The sequence below is a fragment of the Caretta caretta genome, chromosome 6 (genome assembly GCF_965140235.1).
Source record: "Caretta caretta isolate rCarCar2 chromosome 6, rCarCar1.hap1, whole genome shotgun sequence".
NCBI lineage: Eukaryota > Metazoa > Chordata > Testudines > Cheloniidae > Caretta > Caretta caretta.
The window spans coordinates 35,542,079-35,561,177 of NC_134211.1; the positions used below are offsets into that span (position 1 = coordinate 35,542,079).

The 19,099-nt window shown below is 38.5% G+C and overlaps 1 protein-coding gene across 5 annotated transcripts in view; it reads left to right on the top strand.

The window, feature by feature from the left end:
- The window catches only part of USP47 (ubiquitin specific peptidase 47), a 90,530-nt gene that overhangs the window by 61,612 nt on the left and 9,819 nt on the right, over nt 1-19,099 (top strand). For all 5 annotated transcript variants that reach the window (XM_048855839.2, XM_048855841.2, XM_048855843.2 and 2 more), the window contains 10 exons: nt 287-399; nt 1,708-1,812; nt 3,484-3,694; nt 4,173-4,288; nt 5,565-5,684; nt 7,052-7,829; nt 12,597-12,772; nt 12,986-13,066; nt 14,206-14,321; nt 16,533-16,651. In XM_048855839.2, the coding sequence (XP_048711796.1) occupies nt 287-399; nt 1,708-1,812; nt 3,484-3,694; nt 4,173-4,288; nt 5,565-5,684; nt 7,052-7,829; nt 12,597-12,772; nt 12,986-13,066; nt 14,206-14,321; nt 16,533-16,651 (1,935 nt within the window). The remainder of the gene's footprint in view (nt 1-286; nt 400-1,707; nt 1,813-3,483; nt 3,695-4,172; nt 4,289-5,564; nt 5,685-7,051; nt 7,830-12,596; nt 12,773-12,985; nt 13,067-14,205; nt 14,322-16,532; nt 16,652-19,099) is intronic.

Here is a 19,099-nt window from a genome sequence, read left to right on the forward strand (position 1 = left end):
GAATACAGACTAACATGGCTGCTACTCTGAAAACTATCTTCAGTGGAATTCTAACCTCTTTGATAATGCTGGAGTACAAATGAAGAAATAACATCAAGTTGACTTCACCTCGCCTTAAAACACAGGCGAAAACAGTCAGTAGTTTAACTGAAAAGAGTAAAGTAGGAAGGGAGGAATTTGTCAGGTTGCTGAGAGGATATTGCAAACAGTGAAGAATTCTACAAAAAAGTGCCATTTAAAAAGTAGGCTTCCTTTTAATCACCATTTAATTTGTTTTTATTTATAGAATTTCTTGAAGTGAATGAATATCCAGAGCATATTAAGCAATTGGTACAGAAAGAAAAAGAGTTAGAAGAGCAAGAAAAGAAGCAACGTGAAATTGAGCGCAATACTTGCAAGGTTAGAATTCCAGGTTGCTTAACATTGACTCTACACTTCTGTTAAGAACAGTTGAAATATGCTGTAAATGATTACTACAATACCATGAGTCTTACAGTGAGTGTGTGAAGTATTTACATAGGTAACTCAATAAAAACTAAGGCGCTACATATCTGAATGCCATACAAAGTGGAGGGCTATCATCTGTAGTCAGCTAGATTACAGAATTTTAAACCACTAAGTAAACAAAAGTGCCATATTTTAGCAGTCTTTGACACTCAAAATCTTTCTGTATACCAGTGTGGCCCCTAGAAGTTTCCTTCAGAAATGAGATTCCTTGTCTGGTTTTTAAATTTAAATTTCTGGTTGAAAATATATAACAAGAAAAAGTATGGGAGCTGTGATCATGCAGTTCTTAGGGTGAATTTCAATCAGTCTGCCTTAAGAGCAGATGCTGTTTTGCAGTGACAGCACTGTACAGCCTTAAAAATTATATTAACATGAAACTGTACTTTCACATCCCTTGTTGGTAGATTTTGAGAGAGGATGCATTTTAATATAAAATTTATTTCTTTATATTGAACATTGACCAAATAGTAGACAATCTCTATAGTTCTGGATCTGGCACTTTATGACTTGTAATTTTAAACCTTTTGTTCAGCAAATACTACTATTCAGTTTCTCTTCCACCTTCACCCCAGTGTTGCCTTTTAAAATGTTTTCAATCAGTTGAAATAAGGCAAAAGCTGAAGAACTGCTCCAGGTGTGTTTTGTTTGGTTGGTTCAAGATATCGCTGTCCATTCAAACATAGTTTTACACTAAAAGACATTACAGTATGGTCCATTTATCCAAATGGCCAGGAAGACACCCCAAACTTTCAGATATCCAGGCATTTGGATAAAAGAAAGTTGTATTTTGAGCTGCAGTTTCACGCATGTAGCCCTATGTTAGTGAATCACCTGCTAATAGGTTCTCAGTTAGCCTCTTAGCACCTGTTGGAGCTAATCAATAGCTTTGTGGTGTTAATGCTTAACACTTAGTACTTTGTTAAAGAATTAAAAATAATGCTATTGAAAATAAATTCAATAACTAACTCTTTATTAAAGTACAGAATGTAAAGCATTAAAAGAGCAAAGCTGTTGGTTAGCATTAATAGGTGCTAAAAGGCTCACTGACAACTTATTAGCAGATGATTATTGTAAGGCTAATTGGGGTCACACTGGGATCAGATTTTCTGGTAATAGGATTTTGAATAAATGACAGTGTACTGTATTTGCAAATACGTTTGTGACAGACTAAGTTTATTAATTTTATTGATGTTTTTACAGATAAAATTGTTCTGCATGCATCCTGTGAAACAAATAATGATGGAGAATAAATTAGAAGTTCATAAGGACAAGACACTGAAGGAAGCTGTAGAAATAGCTTACAAGGTACAGCATCAGGCCTGGCAATGTAGCAAAACTGGCTGATGTAATTTGACGGATGCATAATATTTGTCCATAGTATATTTTTGAATGTTCATATTACCATCTTTGACTGCTCTTTTATATAGAAAAGCAGCAAAAGGCATTCTATTTTGATACTACTGACAGCTATTCCGTTGATAGCTATGAGGTTTTTGTATAATTGGTGTGGCACCAACACTTCCTTTTAAAAACCAGTTTGACTTCACATACCATATTCTGAAACCTCAATGCCATCTTCGTGGTTGGTTTATCACAAGTGATTTTTTTTCTTCTATCAGTGATTTAACTCTAATCTCCATACTTTGAGGAAGTTTGACAGTTTATAGTAGGATCGCAGTAATAGCGTGAAAATAAATATAGGCAAAAGATAATTGTCATGAAGGCTTCTGAACACTTGATCCAGTGACATTATTCCTAATTCCAGAGGGCCAATGGATAAGACTTTTCAGATAGACTAAAAGAAGCATATGTTGTAGATGCTCAGATTTCAAAAGACATCTAACTATAAAGGACAACCAGGCCAGGGATGGATTAAGGAAATCCAGGACCCTAGGCATACCACAACTCCTGTGTAATCTAGTGGTGACAGGGTTACTGGGGGGCAGCCACAGTGCGGTTCCATCTCCTTCCTACAAGAGGCAGCAAGGTCAGTCTCTGCTTGCCACCCTCACCTCCGGAAACCCCCTCCCACCACCACCAACACAAAAGTAGTGGTAGCATGTGGGCCCTTCAGTGCTAATCCCAGCAGCTGGGGTGTATCTGCTTTGGTGGATGGATTGGACCTGCTGTGTTCTTTCATTCCTGCCTCTCACCATGTTCTCTGCCAGAGTGGTGTTAGCATGGCCCTCCAGAGCAGGGGGTCTTGGAGTGAATACCCCATTTGAGATGCATGGGGCAATTCATTCCTCTTAGCCTGAAACAATAGCTCTATGTGCAGATGCTGCTCCGTCAGGTACTCTTACATCATATTTTCAAGCTTTTCTTTGCAATCGTGGAATAGGAGCTTAGTTTTTTAAACTGAAAGTTCACATTGTGACGTGATCACATGACTCTATTAATTGGGGCTTACAGTACTTATGCCATGGCCCTGAAGTCACCACTTATAGCCAATATGTAACCTTCGTTGTTGTCCAGACATTTTTCTTAGATTATGTCTTCAGGTGCTCAAGGTCCCTGTTTCCACAATCCTCTCCAACTACGCTGGGTTTCACTTGTATTCTTCTCTCTCATCATAGTTGCTTTGAGCAGGACAAATTTGTCTTCAACCACTCTGTCTAGTTTGAAAAACAAACCTCAAACGTTCTTCTGTTGGCCTGATAAAAGTAGTAGCATAAGGTTCTGAGCACAGCAGCTCTTTCACTTTTATTTGGGATTGTTTGACATGCAAAGCCATAATCCAAGTGGCATTACCAGTTAAATACTGTGTGTGCCAAGAGATGTGTGGGAGAAAGGGTAGTGGTAGTAGGACCTTGGCTAGGTCAGGATTCATGTGAGAAGTTAATGCAGCCAGGAAGAACCATGCCAGGATTCTCAAAGGGCTATTGTGGGAGTGGAAAGAAATACATTGTTAAAGAAAAAATATATATACATTATTGTGAAATAGTATTTAATTTCACTTCTGCATTTACATTCTAGATAATGGATATAGAAGAAGCAGTTCCTCTGGACTGCTGTCGTCTTGTTAAATATGATGAGTTCCATGATTATTTGGAGCGATCATTTGAGGAGGAGGAGGAGGATATACCAATGGGACTCTTACTTGGAGGAGTCAAATCAACATACATGTTTGATTTACTTTTGGAAACAAGAAGACCTGACCAGATTTTCCAGTGTTATAAACCTGGAGGTAAGAAATATAGTTCTGTAAATCCAAAATCAGCTTAAAGTTTATAATGTATGGTGTGGTGGTGGTGATGATGATGATAAATACAAACTCTGCAATGTGAAACAAAAATGCTTAAAAGAGTGTGAATGGATGAGATCTTTTTCTTGAATTAGATTCTAGTAAAACCTGCAGCATTCAGAAGTGTTAACTGTTTTAATTGTTACATTTTTATGTAGCAGATGCTGACAGTCTAATTAAAGCAGTGCTAGAAAGCTTTGCTATAATTAGACAATACACTGAATAACATTTTTATCTAGCTGGCATTAAATCAGTTGCTTATCTTACTGCCTGAAAGTAGAATGCTGTGATTGTGACTGCTAGTGGAGTGAGTTAAAACACGTGTATTTAATGATAGTCTTTAAACGGTATACTGTAAACATCACACTTCTATTTTTTTTAACTGAATCATGTCTTGTACCATATTTTCTCTTTGCTACAGAGGTTATGGTGAAGGTTCATGTAGTAGACCTAAAGACTGAATCTGTTGCTCCTTCTATCAGTGTGCGAGCTTATTTGAATCAGACAGTTACAGAATTCAAGGAACTCATTTCAAAGGTAATTTATAGTTTTTTAATTCAATCTAAATATGAAAACTTAGTATGATTTAAATACCATGGGTGAGAACCTCATGTTGCTCCCATGCCTTCAGACTACATAAAAGGGATCCGACAGCCCCATATCCAGCCAGGGGAAGATTCCTGTGACACAAACACAGAAAAAGACGTGTACAGTTGCATGCAAAGACTCCCTCACAAGCCCCTGGTGTAGGCAGCATGCTAGTGGTAGGGTAATAATATGTAGTGCTGCTGTCCTCTCCTTCCCTGAGAACAGCGAAGAATTAGGATAAATCCCTTCATCCCCAGAGCTGAAAGTTCTGTGCTGCCCCTCAGAGGCTCAACAGGGAATCTCACAATCAGTGTTAATATGAATGAATATATATGGCTCAAATTCCAGCGTAATCCTGAAATCTGAATTTCAGCTTCTAAATAGGTGAAGTAGAATTTGTTTTATTATGGGATTACTGCGTTTTACTGCTCTTGCAGGTTACCACTTTTGACCACTTTATATGGCATAGGATGCCTTCATTTGGGGGCTGATTCACCATCATTGTAGTGGTATAAGACTACAGTAACTCCACTGTCGCTATTAGAATTATAGTGGAATAAAACTGAGCTTAGTCAGTCCGTATGTAACTTCCCATATAACTGTTCCTAATATGAAATATCACTGGAAAAAGGAAGGAAAAAATCTCCTGCAAAATTCAAAATTTTGCAGTTGTTTCTATTTCACAGGGTTTGAAACCGATCCTGTTTTTGTGTTTGCTTTCAAAAATAAAATTTTACTCAACTTATTTTATCAAAACTCCTTATAGAAAATGGCTGACCAGTGGGGAATACTTGATGCTTCAGAAGATAGTCAGTCAGATTATGTCCTGAAGAATGAGAGAGTGCAAAGAATCCAGTCGTCTTAACTTGCACAGCTACAAATATCTAGCCATTTAAAAATTTAACCAACCCTCTTAAAAACATTTGTTTGTTACTGACCTCCTGCAGAAGTGAATTTCAAAAGTTCTGAATTTATTGCCTTCTAATTTCATTAAGGTACCCTTGTTCTCATCCTGTATGACAAGGTGAAAACAGTGAGACTGAATGGTTTGTACTGTTCCCTTCAAACTTTTTAAACAGTTTAATCAGGCTGATTTAATCTCTTTATTTTACATATTCTAATAATAACCCAAGTTTCTCCTCCCATGTGGTAGCTTTTAGAAATCAAGTAAAAATATTTATGAAAGGATATTCTGTTTTTCTTAAACTGCATTATGGTGTTGTAGGCTGTACGTCTGCCTGCTGAAACGATGCGGGTAGTACTGGAACGTTGCTACAATGACTTGCGTCTTCTCAGTGTGGGCAACAAAACACTGAAAGCTGAAGGCTTTTTTCGAAGTAATAAGGTAAGATCTCTGTTTTTTAAATCATTCTTTTCTAATATATTTATAACCATTACTTAAGTATTGTAAAAGTTAGAAAAATCTATGTAGAACTGGATATATAATTTACTTCATTTTTTTTCTTCAGATCAAAATCCCCTCTCAGTTTGAGAACCTCACAAATTTTGTACTGTTAGGAGAGCTAGGGTAAGAGAGTTATCTGAAACCAGATGGATAAGACAAGGTTGAGCTGTTTCCAGCGTTCTGCAATCTGACTGATCTTTGATGTTCAACAGCATTAGTGCTTGGATCTTATGAAGGCAGCTGGGGCAGTCTATTGCTCACAGACTGGTATAATTTGTATTTCAAGACCCTGGACCATTATATCTGCTCCTGGAAAGGGAGTTCCTTCAGAACTTAAACACAAACAAAAAACCTGTTCTTACAATCTGGTAGCTTTGATCAGAGTATTTATAGTAAATGTTTCCAACAGTAGCTTCTTAGTGCAGGTGAGAACTTGAATAATTTTGTATTTTGGCATATGGAGCTTTGTCTTGGTGTCTACTGTTGTGGTGGTTTAACTGGTGACGGGACATTTCTTCCATTAATTATCTTCTGGCTTTGAGGCTTGGGGTCAAGAATGGTTTGTTGGTATCAGAACATGTTGCTACACAGGAATATTTCATCTGGATCAGCAGGGGTTTGTGAGGGCTTTGTATTGTTCTGTAGCTAAGCAAAATAACAGTATTGATCGACTCCATAATGAGCTTGCATCAAAGCCTTTTCATCTGAGGAAATCTCAATAAAGCATGGAAACCTTTGAGGAAGGGAAACAGGAATTCACCTCCCACCAAAACAGCCCTTTGAATCTTAAGATGCAAATAACCTATGGTTTTGTATCAACCATGCATATATTTAAGGGCTTGCACTTTCTTAAACAATATCATAAAATCAAGTAAGAGACTTAAGGTCCCTCTTCCAAAAGGGTCTTAACCTTGACTCCATCATAAAAATACAAGTGCACAGGTGCAGCTTACTCTGTATGCATATTACCCTTCTAGATGTAGGAAAGTGTTTTTAAAATTTGGCCTACAATATTTTAGTTGTGAAATAGTGCTGGTAGGAGCCCTATCCACCTATTTACAACTTATTTGTAATCTGCCTAGTATGATTATTTAATATATGCAAAACTAAATTATTTAGCTCTCAAAATGATTAATAGGCTAGGTATCCTTTATTAAATCTCCTCTAAAACTGGGATTTAAAAATAGAGTAATTTTTTATACTGTCATCTTTCCAATGCATTCTGAATACTAGTATATATTGTATGTTGTTGCCTATACTACTTAGTAATGTAGTTATTTAGAATAATTGTATGATTTTATATTTAGGTATTCGTTGAAAGTTCAGAGTCTTTGGATCGCCAGATGGCATATACGGACTCCCATTTGTGGAAACTTTTGGATCGTCATGCAAACACAATCAGGCTATATGTTTCATTGCCAGAACACTCTCCTGGGTCTCAATTTAAAAGGACAGTCAATCAAAAAGCGAGTGGAGATTCGGGCAATTTGGATGAAGCCTGTGCAAGAGTGAAAGGATCTCTGGGTAATATGATATCTGTGGAGGCTATCCTGGAAGAGAGCACTGAAAAACTCAAAAGCTTGTCGTTACAGCAAGAGCAGGAGGGGGATAATGGAGACAGTAGCAAGAGCACAGAAACAAGTGACTTTGAAAACATTGAATCACCTTTGAATGAGGTAGACTCTTTAGCATCAGCAGAAAACAGAGAACTTGAAAACCAAACTCAGATTTCTGATCCAGAAAATTTCCAGTCAGAGGAGCGGTCAGATTCTGATGTGAATAATGACAGAAGCACAAGTTCAGTGGACAGTGATATTCTTAGTTCCAGTCACAGCAGTGACACTTTGTGCAATGTGGACAATGCCCCGATCCCCTTGGCTAATGGACTTGACTCTCATAGCATCACAAGTAGTAGGAGATCTAAAGCAAATGAAGGAAAAAAAGAAACCTGGGACACAGCAGAAGAAGATTCTGGAACTGACAGTGAATATGACGAAAGTGGCAAGAGTATGGGAGAAGCACAATACATGTACTTCAAAGCAGAGCCATATGCTGCAGATGAAGGTTCAGGAGAAGGACAGAAATGTATGTATTTATTCTATTTTATTAAATACCTTTTAATCCATCTATCTTTTAACATGGAGACACTTTTTTGTTTTTTTACAGACTGTTAAAATGTAACTAGACCAGGGTTTCTCAAACTGGGGTCTGCAGACCCCTGGGGGTCCCCGGGCCACGCTGATCAATTCCTTCCCCTCCCAGCGACTCCCAGAATCAGGCTCTAGCTCCAGCTCCCAGAGGCTACTGAAGCCAAACTGGGAGATTTTAGGTGCTAAAAGTCTGGCAGTGCAGCAGGACTAAGGCAGGCTCCCTGCCTGCCGTGACTCTGTGCTGCTCCTGGAACTCCTGCACCCAAACTTCCTTCCAGAGCCTGCATCCCACACTCCTGCGCCCCAGCCTCGTGAAAGTGAGTGAGGGTGGGGAAGAATGGGCGATGGAGGGGGATGGAGTGAGCTGGGGGCAGGAAGAGGTGGGACGGGGTGGGACCTTGGGGGAAGGAGTAGAGTGGGGGGTGGGGCCTAAGGCTGAGAGGGGGACTTGGGGATCCTCGAAAAATTTTAAATCAAAATGGGGATCCTTGGATTGCTAAAGTTTTTGAGAACTGCTGAACTAGACCATTGAAGCACTCAGTTTTAACGCATTTTTTCAAAATGCTTAGCAATGTGGCAACAGTATATTTTCATGTTCTCTTGCTAAGCCATGTTACAATACTTTAGCTCTTGTAAGAAAAGTGGTGAAGTTTCCCAGTGAACAACAGAATGACAGTCATAATTCTTCATTTTCGTGGAAATAGCACTTTGTATATATTTATTGAAAAAAATGGCTAGAGGGTAGATGCAATATAGCTTTTCTGACTTCATACAATGAGCTACAAGCAAACACGTTGTAGGACAAAGAGCAAATAGTAGTGATAACTTACCCTAACAATTTTGGTACTATCATTTTTGTTTAGATATTTTTATCGTAAAGAGGCTTGAATTCCTGTGGAACAAAATGCATTTTGTTCCCACAGCTATTGATCCTTTCGGTTTCTAGAGCGTGTGGAGCTTCACTCACCTCAGGACAGTAGGTTAAGTACAGGGGAATATCTGGTCCCAAATAAAATGATATACCACATTTGAAGAGTCTAACACAAATGAGTCATATTGCTGTTGATCCTGAACATATATTTTATACTATTTTTTTTAAACGTATGTATATAGAAAAGAAGAACAAAGCCATATTAGATTATTTGTAGGTGGTATATAATGAAGAGATTGGCATGAAATTAGTAGCAGCAATTAAAGTGAAGAGAAGTTTGGGAAGTAAGAAAAATATAAGATATCTAAAGTAGTATAAATTTACGTTAGGATGCTAAAAGAGATAACCAAGTGAAAATGTGGGTGGTAATGGACTTTTTTTGTGAACTGAAGGATTTTTATGAAACCAGACATTTTGAAGTAGTAAGAATAGAGTAAATAAACTTCCTTTGTAACCTGTAGCTATGGTTTTGATACACAGCATTTACTGAACATTTGTTTTTATTATAAAACCGCAATTAGAGAATCATAGTGTGACAAAGCTCTGTCCTTGCCTCCGTGGGTCCCGCGTTTCCTGGCGGATTTCGCTAGCCTCAGAGGCTCACTGTGACCCTCCACGTAACCCTTCTTTCTCTAGAGACAAGGGTCACAGTCTACTGAGCCATTTTCATCATACGCCAGCGAGGGAGGTGAGGAGAAGTTATCCTTTCTTGCACAGTCTCTGTCTCCCAGTCTCAGTGATTAATCAGGGGGCAAAGGTCGGGGGGGAGCCCAGGCCCACCCTCTACTCTGGGCTCCAGCCCAGGGACCCTAATAGTATCAGCTATGGTAGCTGACCTTTTAGAAACATCACATGTACAATTCCCTGGGCTACTTCCCCCACAGCAGCCCTCACTTCCTCAAGCTCCACTTCACTCTTACCTCAGGGTCTCCTTCCTTGTGCCTGATATGGTGTGTACTACTCAGCCTCTCCAATAGCACAACTTCCTCCCACAGCTCCTGACATGCACACCCATCTGACTGATGGGGAGGCTTTTAACTAGTTTCAGCCAGCCCGATTGGCTTCAGGTGTCCCAATCAACCTAGCATTCTTCCTGCCTTCTGGAAAGTTTTTAATTGGCTCCAGGTGTCTTAATTGACCTGGAGCAGCTTCCATTTCACTTAACGTGGTACCAGGGATTTGTTTAGCCTGGATCTAATATATCTATCTCCCACTACTTTTCTATAGCCATCTGGCCTGCTGTCACAATGGATACTGCAGAAGTCAGAATAAAAATTGTAAAAATCTACCTTTAAAACTTGAAAAGACTTTCTTCCTAATCTGGTTTTGAACCGCTGCAAATACTGATCAATTTTACAGAAATAGGTAAACAAAAGTATTAGTTTCTTAGGTTAATTTTTATGCTTTCTTATTGCATTGTATGAATTGGTGGTATATTGAGGAAAAATTGCTGAAATATATTCTGTACAGCAGCATGAACAATTTTGAAGTGTGTTAAGTTTGGAGTTATACTTAGATTTCTCTTCAGAAAATAACTCAGTTGGAGAGAGCATCCATAAATCACTTAATGTATCTATGTATTTTCTCCTGTTTTAGCAATCATTTGTCATAAGGCCCTTTCAATGTACTTTTTGTTACTTTAGATTAAACCTAGAAAAAGCAGCACATTCCCACTGTTATATAGTATAGTTTAAAATGCTTGTTTAAAATAGTTTAATTTGGTTTGTAATGTTATATTACAAATAAGCTCCATAAATTGCATCATTCTTTGTATCCTTTCTCATGAGCAATGATAAAGGCTAGTTACTGGCAGACGGGCAGATCCTCAAATTGTGTAAATTTTCATAGCTTCATTGAAGTCCATGAACTATGACAATTTGTATAAGCTGAGGATCTGCCCTTGAAAGAATTCTTCCTGTCTGGAAATAAGGGACCAATCCTGCTTGCCTTACTTGTATAGTTCCATTGATTTCAGTAGGACAGGTGTTTCATCATGTTGTATTTGGCTCTAAATAAGTGTTCTTGGAATAATACTGCCTAATGTGAATAGGTCTAAATAGTGTAGGCTCCAGTTGATTGTAATTCTTAAATTAGTCCAAATTGCATACATGACAAAATAAAAATATTCTAAGCAAGCAGGTTTTCTTGTTACTCTTCATTATGGACTAGTACATTAAAGCTTTGAGATTTACTGTTGAGTATAAAAATAACTGAATTATAGCACAATAAATATATTGAATAGCTTGATATACAAATAATATACTGAGATTGAAGATACAAAAAGGTCTTGAAAAGCTAGTTGCCAATAGGAAAATTTCTCTGGAGAGTTGAAGGACCTAAATCATCGTTTCTGATCTTTAAAATTATTTTAATAGTTTTTAATGGTTGCAGAGGCAACCTTTCAAACAAGAATCAGTGTAGTGATGCCTTTCTGAACTTGTAAACAGAGTGCTGTAGGGCCTCATCACAGCTTTTCAAAATGTTGTGGGCAGCAGTTCAAGTGAGAATAATCTGGGAAGTTAATCTGCTGATTGGGAAAGCTGTGAGTAGCAACTGATGGAGCTGTAGCAGCCAGGGCGAGGTGGGTACAGAAATAGCAAACACATCCATCCTCGGTAGAGTAGAATTGTGGCAGCCCCCACATACACAATGAAGTAGCTAAGAGGCTCCTGGGTGGGCTGAAGAGAAAGGAAAGCATGCTCCTTTCTTCCAATGGCAGGGTAATGGGTAGGATTTCAAATTCACATCTGCTAGCTAGAGACTTATATAAAAGCTGGATGGCATATAGTGTTGGTAATGGGATAGAAACACCTAGACCATGGCTCTAGATCCAGATAAATAGTGATAGGCATTTAGATGTCATATCTTCCCCCCCACCCTTACCCATAATGTAATCTGTCTGCTCTCCCCACCCCATCCCCGCGCCAGGACAGGGCTGGGAGCCAAAGTAGAGCTGGGGGTAGAACAGGACTGGGTGGCGCTCCCTGCCGTGCCCCCCCGAACATTCCTCTGCACCCCCATGGGGTGTGTCCCACAATTTGGGGACCAGATCTCTAGCTTTCAGTTAGTCTCCTGAAGTCTGTTTTTCTTACGGTGTAATTATGTTCAACACTGAGTTTCACAAAGCTGCTGTTGGTAAAAGCAATATATTATATGTTGTCTTTATGATACCAAATACTAAGACTTTATTTGGAAAACGTTATTACTACTATTACTATTACTTTTCCCAACTCTAATACGAAACTACATAGAAATCAAAACAGAAGCAGACTGAAATGTAACAGTAAATCGAAGCGCTTATTTCCTGATGGATTTAAATGTAAAGTTGAACACTGAGCAAAGGAACCTTCCTATTGCCACATGTCTGCGATGCATTCTGTCCACCCATAGAAATTATTAGGATATTCTAGAATAATTCCCATAGGGCTTAAAAATGTGGATTTTTAGATAGAATAAATTGATTTAGTTACAATCTTTTGTAGTTTTCAAACTTGTAAAATTCCAAGAAGAAGAAGAAGAATGATCTCGTGGTTAGATCATTAGCCTGGGACACTAGAGACCCAAGTTTAGTTCCCTGCTCTGCCAGAGACTTCCTGTTTGACAGTGGGTAAGCCATTTAGGTTCAAATGTGAATAGGGACCTGGTCCATGACTGGCACTCTTAGGCATTGCTACCATACAAATAACCGTGAACAAGTGTATGGAAACCTGGTTTCACAAATTAAATGGGCACTTTGTAACACAAGGTTGGGTTTTTATTTTTGTTTTTTAGGGTTGCTAGTGAATGTTGATAAAAGAATTACGCTGTCTGCCTTCAAGCAAAACTTGGAGCCCTTTGTTGGAGTTCTCTCCTCTCACTTCAAGGTCTTTCGAGTCTATGCCAGCAATCAAGAGTTTGAGAGCGTTCGGCTGAATGAGACACTTTCATCATTTTCTGATGACAATAAGGTTAATCAAATGAGCTTTTGAATAATTAAAAACTTATACAATAGAACCAAATTTAGTTGGCTGACTAGGCAACTTTTGCAGACTAATTGGATGTAATTCACTACCCTACTTCATGGCATCCTTGCTACATTGGTAGTGTTAATGCAATGTTAGAAGAGAACTAACTTTTGACTTTTAATATCAGTTCTGATGACTGTTCTTTTCAATTAATAGATAACTATTAGACTTGGAAGAGCACTTAAGAAGGGGGAATACAGAGTCAAAGTGTACCAGCTCTTGATAAATGAGCCAGAAGTAAGTAATTTTATATTTTAAAATCTTCTAAAAGTCGTGTATGAAGACACTGAAATATGCATTAGTCTTAATTTTCCCCAAAAAAACCTTAAGGGTAAAATTCCCACTAAATTTTCACTTTTCACTCCATGCATTCTCTTTCCCGAAAGCCTCCCTAACTAGACAATGTACATTGAAAGAACTCTCTGATAGGTGTCATGTTTTCCAATAATGTAGTGCTAGAATATTTACTGCCATCAGATACTGCAAAGCAACACTTGTCAGAAAGATTCAGTAATTGAATATGGTGATACAATTGTTTGCACTAGACTAGTCTTGTAGTAGTGCTAGAAACAAGTGACTGTCTTGTAATAGTTGATTACATGTTAAGTACCCATTTGATACTTAAAGTACAATTAAGTGACTGTAAAAATAACTTTGTAGAGTCCATGTTTTGTCTCAATTTCCACATAAAAATTGCATTGTTTACAAGTGCACCCAAGTTGTGCTTTATTTACACGTGTAATAAATACACTGCAGTTTCATCAGTTACTAGTATGATGTGTAAGCAGAAAAGAACAGTTGATTGAATAATGCATGAAATGAAATTGATCACTAACTTAAGATCAGACAATGTTTTGATTTAAAAATCAATTTCCAAATACGAACAGCTTTCTTCAACAGAGGAAGAAGTCCTGTACTATGGAGCCAGTAAATTGCACATTAAAAATAAAGAAGGATGGCACCAGTGTGGTGACAGGACTTATTTAATTGAAAAATAGCTTTCCAAATTTTAATGCCCATATATCTATTCTATTAGGGAAAAAGGCAAATGCCACCATCATGTTTTATAATGTTTCTGAAGTTTTAATAATGTACACAATCTAATTCTTAACTACTGTGCCTTTATTTCAGTGAAGTTTCCGGTTTGTAAATAAACTGGAAATAAGCTGCAAAGAGCTACTAATGCACTAATGAGAGCAGCCTGTTTTGAATCAGTTTAATTGAATATCTTGCTCACACAAAGTTCTCAGCTGTCATTTTCTAGGGTGATGGAGATTGAGCAAGACTACAGCACGAATGAGAGATACTGATTTCCTTACTCTTTTTGTAAAGAAACAATTCTAGCACTAATAAATGTATATTTGTTGTGTTCACAGCCATGCAAGTTTCTTTTAGATGCTGTTTTTGCTAAAGGAATGACTGTGCGTCAGTCAAAAGAGGAGCTACTTCCTCAACTCAGGGAGCAATGTGGATTAGATCTGACTATTGACAGGTAAAGAACATACAGTCAAGATTAAAACTGCTGGTTTAAATAGAACTAAGAGTTCTTCTGTTTCCGTTCCTCAGAAGCCAAGAGGATCTGCTATAAATATTAGGAGGAAATTTTGTTTCTCCTTTATGGGAGAAAGTATTAATATAATCAGTCCCAGCTAGTTTTTAGTGGTTTTTTTGGAGGTGGTTGAAAGGTGATCAGTTATTGTGTTGTCTGAGCCAAACTGTGAATATAAAAGATTAATTTGTGGTAAATTTCTGGCCTTCATTCCATCTGGAAAGATTGAGGGAGTGCTGTTTAAATGGAAATGCCTTTGTTTGAAATGGCTTACCACTGCCATCTATAAGTTCAGATCTGTTTGCACTTCTGTTCTGTCACAATGGTATTGCCTGTTGGCTATGTTAAAGGTAACAGTGCTTCTCTAAAAGCAGAAAAGGGAAGAAAAGAAAAACACTTCACAATAAAAAGACTAGTCTCTGAGAGATACAGTCCAAGCATTTCTATGTAGAAGTAGAACAAATGCTGCTCTGTGGCATTGCTCTGACATGTTGCCTCTTCCGATTTTTCCATACACTTTAACCTCTTGCCTCAGGGCTGGAGGAGATCTGCAAGATGAGCCACGTGAGTCAGACATCCACCCTCTAAGTATCTCTCCTGTGGTGTTTTTTTTTTTTTCTTAAGAAGAAAAAATGTGTTTAGTGAGGAAAAGCTGTCGGTAGAGCTTGGGGGGAGAATAACACCACTAATTTTTTTTCCCATTCCTGCTTAAGAAGCCATTCTGCCTTCCCATTGTCCCTCTCCTTATGCATCCCATGGATTGGCCAGATACAGTCGTCGTCCCATATTCTTCTGCGCATGTGTACTCCTACTAACAAGCACAATCCTTCCTAGAGCTCCCCGGTATATGGCAGCTTTGCAACATCTCCTTATCAGCACTAGGTTTCAAAAGCCATAATTGAAACCTCTCTGAGTAACCCACCTACAGATGAGAGAGAGTAACATTTCAATATTGTCAGAAAATAAAAGTATGATGAGTCATCTCAGAATTCTTTGGTATGTCTGGTTTAATTTAGACTCACTTATTCACACACAAGAATCATGCATTAAGAGACCTAAATAACATACAAAGTATACTCCACTATTTCATATCTACATGAGATTTCACAGTGTATTTGATTATGTACTTAATAAACTTGCTGCTATTTCCCCGTTCTAAGAATCTTGCAATTCATAGTAGAGCACCAGTTATACAACATTTAAACTGCTGTTAGAGTATACGGTAGATACCCTGTAGTTCTGCTGAGCGCTTCACATGTCTGATAGCTGGAGGGCATACATCAAGCAGCTTAAATTTAGCCATAAAATAAACAGTTTTCTCTAAGACCAGCTTGCTGGCTAAAAGTAGAATTATGTTCTACATAGATCATTGGTCCCCAAGCCAGCAATTTCAGGGTCCTCTCAGAAATCTAATAGCTGAAGACTGAAGTCCAGGGCTGCCATATTGGGTATGCTGTAGAGGAAAATTCTTAAGCTCTTAGGTGAAGGAGAGACTGCTCTCTAGCAACCAACTCCAGTGGCCATGAATGACAACATTGATGTGCTTAAGGGTCCAGATTTCCATGCAGCCACGTCAGGGAGTGACGGTATACTGTTAATTTTATAAAATCTCCAGATTGGAATTTTTAGAAGCAAGAAAAGTCATATTTACCAATAAAGAGAGAGAAAGTTTGGTCATAGTTGAAAATCTTGGGCCTCTTGCAGGAGTGAAGACCCTGTGTGTGGCTGGGAGCAGAGTAGGGGTGGTTTGTGAAACCTCTGTGTGTTAAAAGTACATCTGTATTGCAGTCAGGAAATGTGATTGCAGCATAGACATACCCTCACAATCTTGATCACAAATAGCAGTGAAGCCACAGAAGCACAGATAACGTCACAGACTAGCCACACAAGTAGATACGCAGGGTCCCTGGGTACATACTTGGGCAGTTAGTCTGTGCTGCTGTGTCTTCACTTACCTTTTTAGCGAACTAGCTCTTTCAAAGCTAGCTTGGGTATGTTGCAGTCATGCCTCCCAATTGCAGTGTAAACTAAGTGTCATGATTTTGTGACACCTTTCTCCAGAGCTCAAAAAAAAAAAATTGTCATAGAATCCATTGCCAATGTACGTTGGTATCAGTGAACAAAAACTTATTGTTTTCTTAAACATATTTATAGGTTTCGCCTACGAAAGAAAACCTGGAAGAATCCAGGCACTGTATTTCTGGATTATCATGTCTATGAGGAAGATATTAATATTTCAAGCAACTGGGAGGTCTTCTTAGAAATACTTGACGGTAATAATACATTGAGAAAAAGTTAGAGCCCTAACATTTTGTTTCAAAATGAATTCTATCTTCTGTGAATATATGCATTTTTTGTATGTCAGTGGAATAGAATCCTTCAGCTAATAACAGCATGTTAAATATATATTTTTGTTGAATGTTGGTTTATTGAATTATTTTAGGTTCACTGTATTCTGCATTCTATACTTTCCTGAAGATAATTAAAACTGCACTTCAAGATTCTTTTTCCATTTAGTTGTAGTATATTTTCTAAACCTGAGGACTCAAATGTAAGCTAAATGCAGCCTTCTGAATTGCACACAGAAACTTACCAGCCCAGGCACAAAGTGTCCCTTGCCTGCGCATACAATGATGATTAAAACAATTATACTACTTTAGTCGATTTTAAAAAATTTACTTGCCCAAGAGAGCAAAGGAGTAGAATTTTTCAAGTGTGGGGAAGTAGATAAGGGGATTCAGATTATTTATTCAGACCAGTGGTGCTAGTGTGATCAAAATGGGATAATATAAATTGCAAAAGGGGGTAAGGTAGAGGGAAATTTTTAAGTGAGCCATGATGCAGTGCCTGCTTTTTTTTTTTGTAGTTCTCTGTGGAGCTATGTGATGAAACCTCATATGTACACAGTCCTCTGGCTTTAATTTTGAAAAATACTGGAGTAGTTTTGCTCCTAGTTTCTTTGCAAACTTGGGTGTGTGAGGTATAATTACAATCATTACACCTATATGGATCTGTGGCTCTTCGTATCAGATGCTGGGAATGCAGCAGTGTCTACACTTGAGGTTGCAGAACCGTTTCCATTCTAAGTGGTAACTTTCAGCTCATCTTGATCACCTTCATTGGTCTCATATAGATTGCACCAGTCACAACATGTCTTCCATTCTTCTCTTTTCCTGGCCTTCCTTTTGGGTGCATCCATGACTTTTCACGATAAAATCTTCCCATCTTTTTTTAAGAGGTCAGCCGTTTTCAGTTCCCGTGGGTACCACTCGGCAACAGCAGTAGTTCATCAATTGTCAGTCAGCCTAGCTAATTCCCAGCCTATTGCATTTTACTATTCCTGCCTTCAATGTCCTGCGCTCCTCTCTATCTGATCACTTCACTGGGGACTCGGTCGCGGATTGAGATCCCCAGAATTCTTCTTTCCATCGCTCTCTCTGTGAGAGTTGTTGCTCCTCTATCTTCTTCAGTGCCCATGGTTTGCTGCCGTACAACATTGCTAGCAATACTGTTGATTTGAAGAGATTGGCGCATATTGCCTTGTTGATTTTTCCTTGGAGAATATCCTCGATAGACTTGAATGTGCGCGCCAGCCAGCTTGCTTTCTTTGCATGAGTTTGCCTTCCTGATCGTGGTGCATGTTAATTTTTTGGCCCAAATAGACATATTGTTAAACTTCTTCTATTTATTCTCCCTTGACTATTATTTGGGCTTTTGGCAAGGCATTAGACTGCATACATTTTGTTTTAGAGAGGTTCATTTTCAGTCCAACTTGGTTGCTTTCTGTGTCGAGTTCTTGCAGCATTTTCTGTAGTTTGATAGTGTTTTCGGCAATCAACATGATATCATCCGTGAATCTGAAGTGATTTAGCAGCTCTTCATTGACACTGATTCCACCTCATCCGCCTCATTACAATTTTGAGGCAGGCTGTGAAAGGTTTTGGTGAAACTACATCTCCTTGCTTCACACCTTTTTTGACTGGGATGCAAAGGGGAGTGTTGAACAGAGTTATATCCATAGTGCAGTGAGAGTTTGTTTCCTTTAATAGTTTGGTGCCCTGTTCTGCAAGAGCTTTCAGTGCTACATAGATTGCTACGCTGTCAAACGCTTTTTCATAGTCAACGAAGGCAATGCATAAAGGAAATGTTTCCTTAAGCACTCCAGTAGATGGTTTTTGAGAAGATATAGTCCAATGTGCTGAAATTCCTTTGAATACCTGCCTGCTTTCTTGGATGCTGCTCGTTCAGACTCTGTGAGAGTCAGTTTGTTGTTGTTTTGGTGAATAGCTTGTAGACATGTGAGAGTAGTCAATTGGACAATAGTTCTTTAGCTCTTCACGATCGCCCTTCTTGTACAACAAAATGGCATTGGACTCCTTCCAGCTGGATGGTATATTCTGCATTTCTAAGTAGCAGCAAAACCTCTGAGCAAGGGTTTTCCAGAGGTCTTGGCCTCCGCTCTTATTTTGATTGTCAGTCTGTCTTTTCCTGGAGCTTTTCGTTCCTTCATTTGGTAAACTGCATGTCAAACTTGGCTGACGAGGACCGGAGTGTGTGCTCATTGGTCTGTTGAAGTGTTCACAGTGGGACGTTTATTTGAGGTGTGAACAGTTCGGTTAGCAATCTTTGCAGACTGCTTCCATCCCTGCCTGTTCTGTCAATTATTGCTTTTCAATCCTTCTTGTTCAGCGCCATTATTGACGTGTATAGCATCAGTTTCC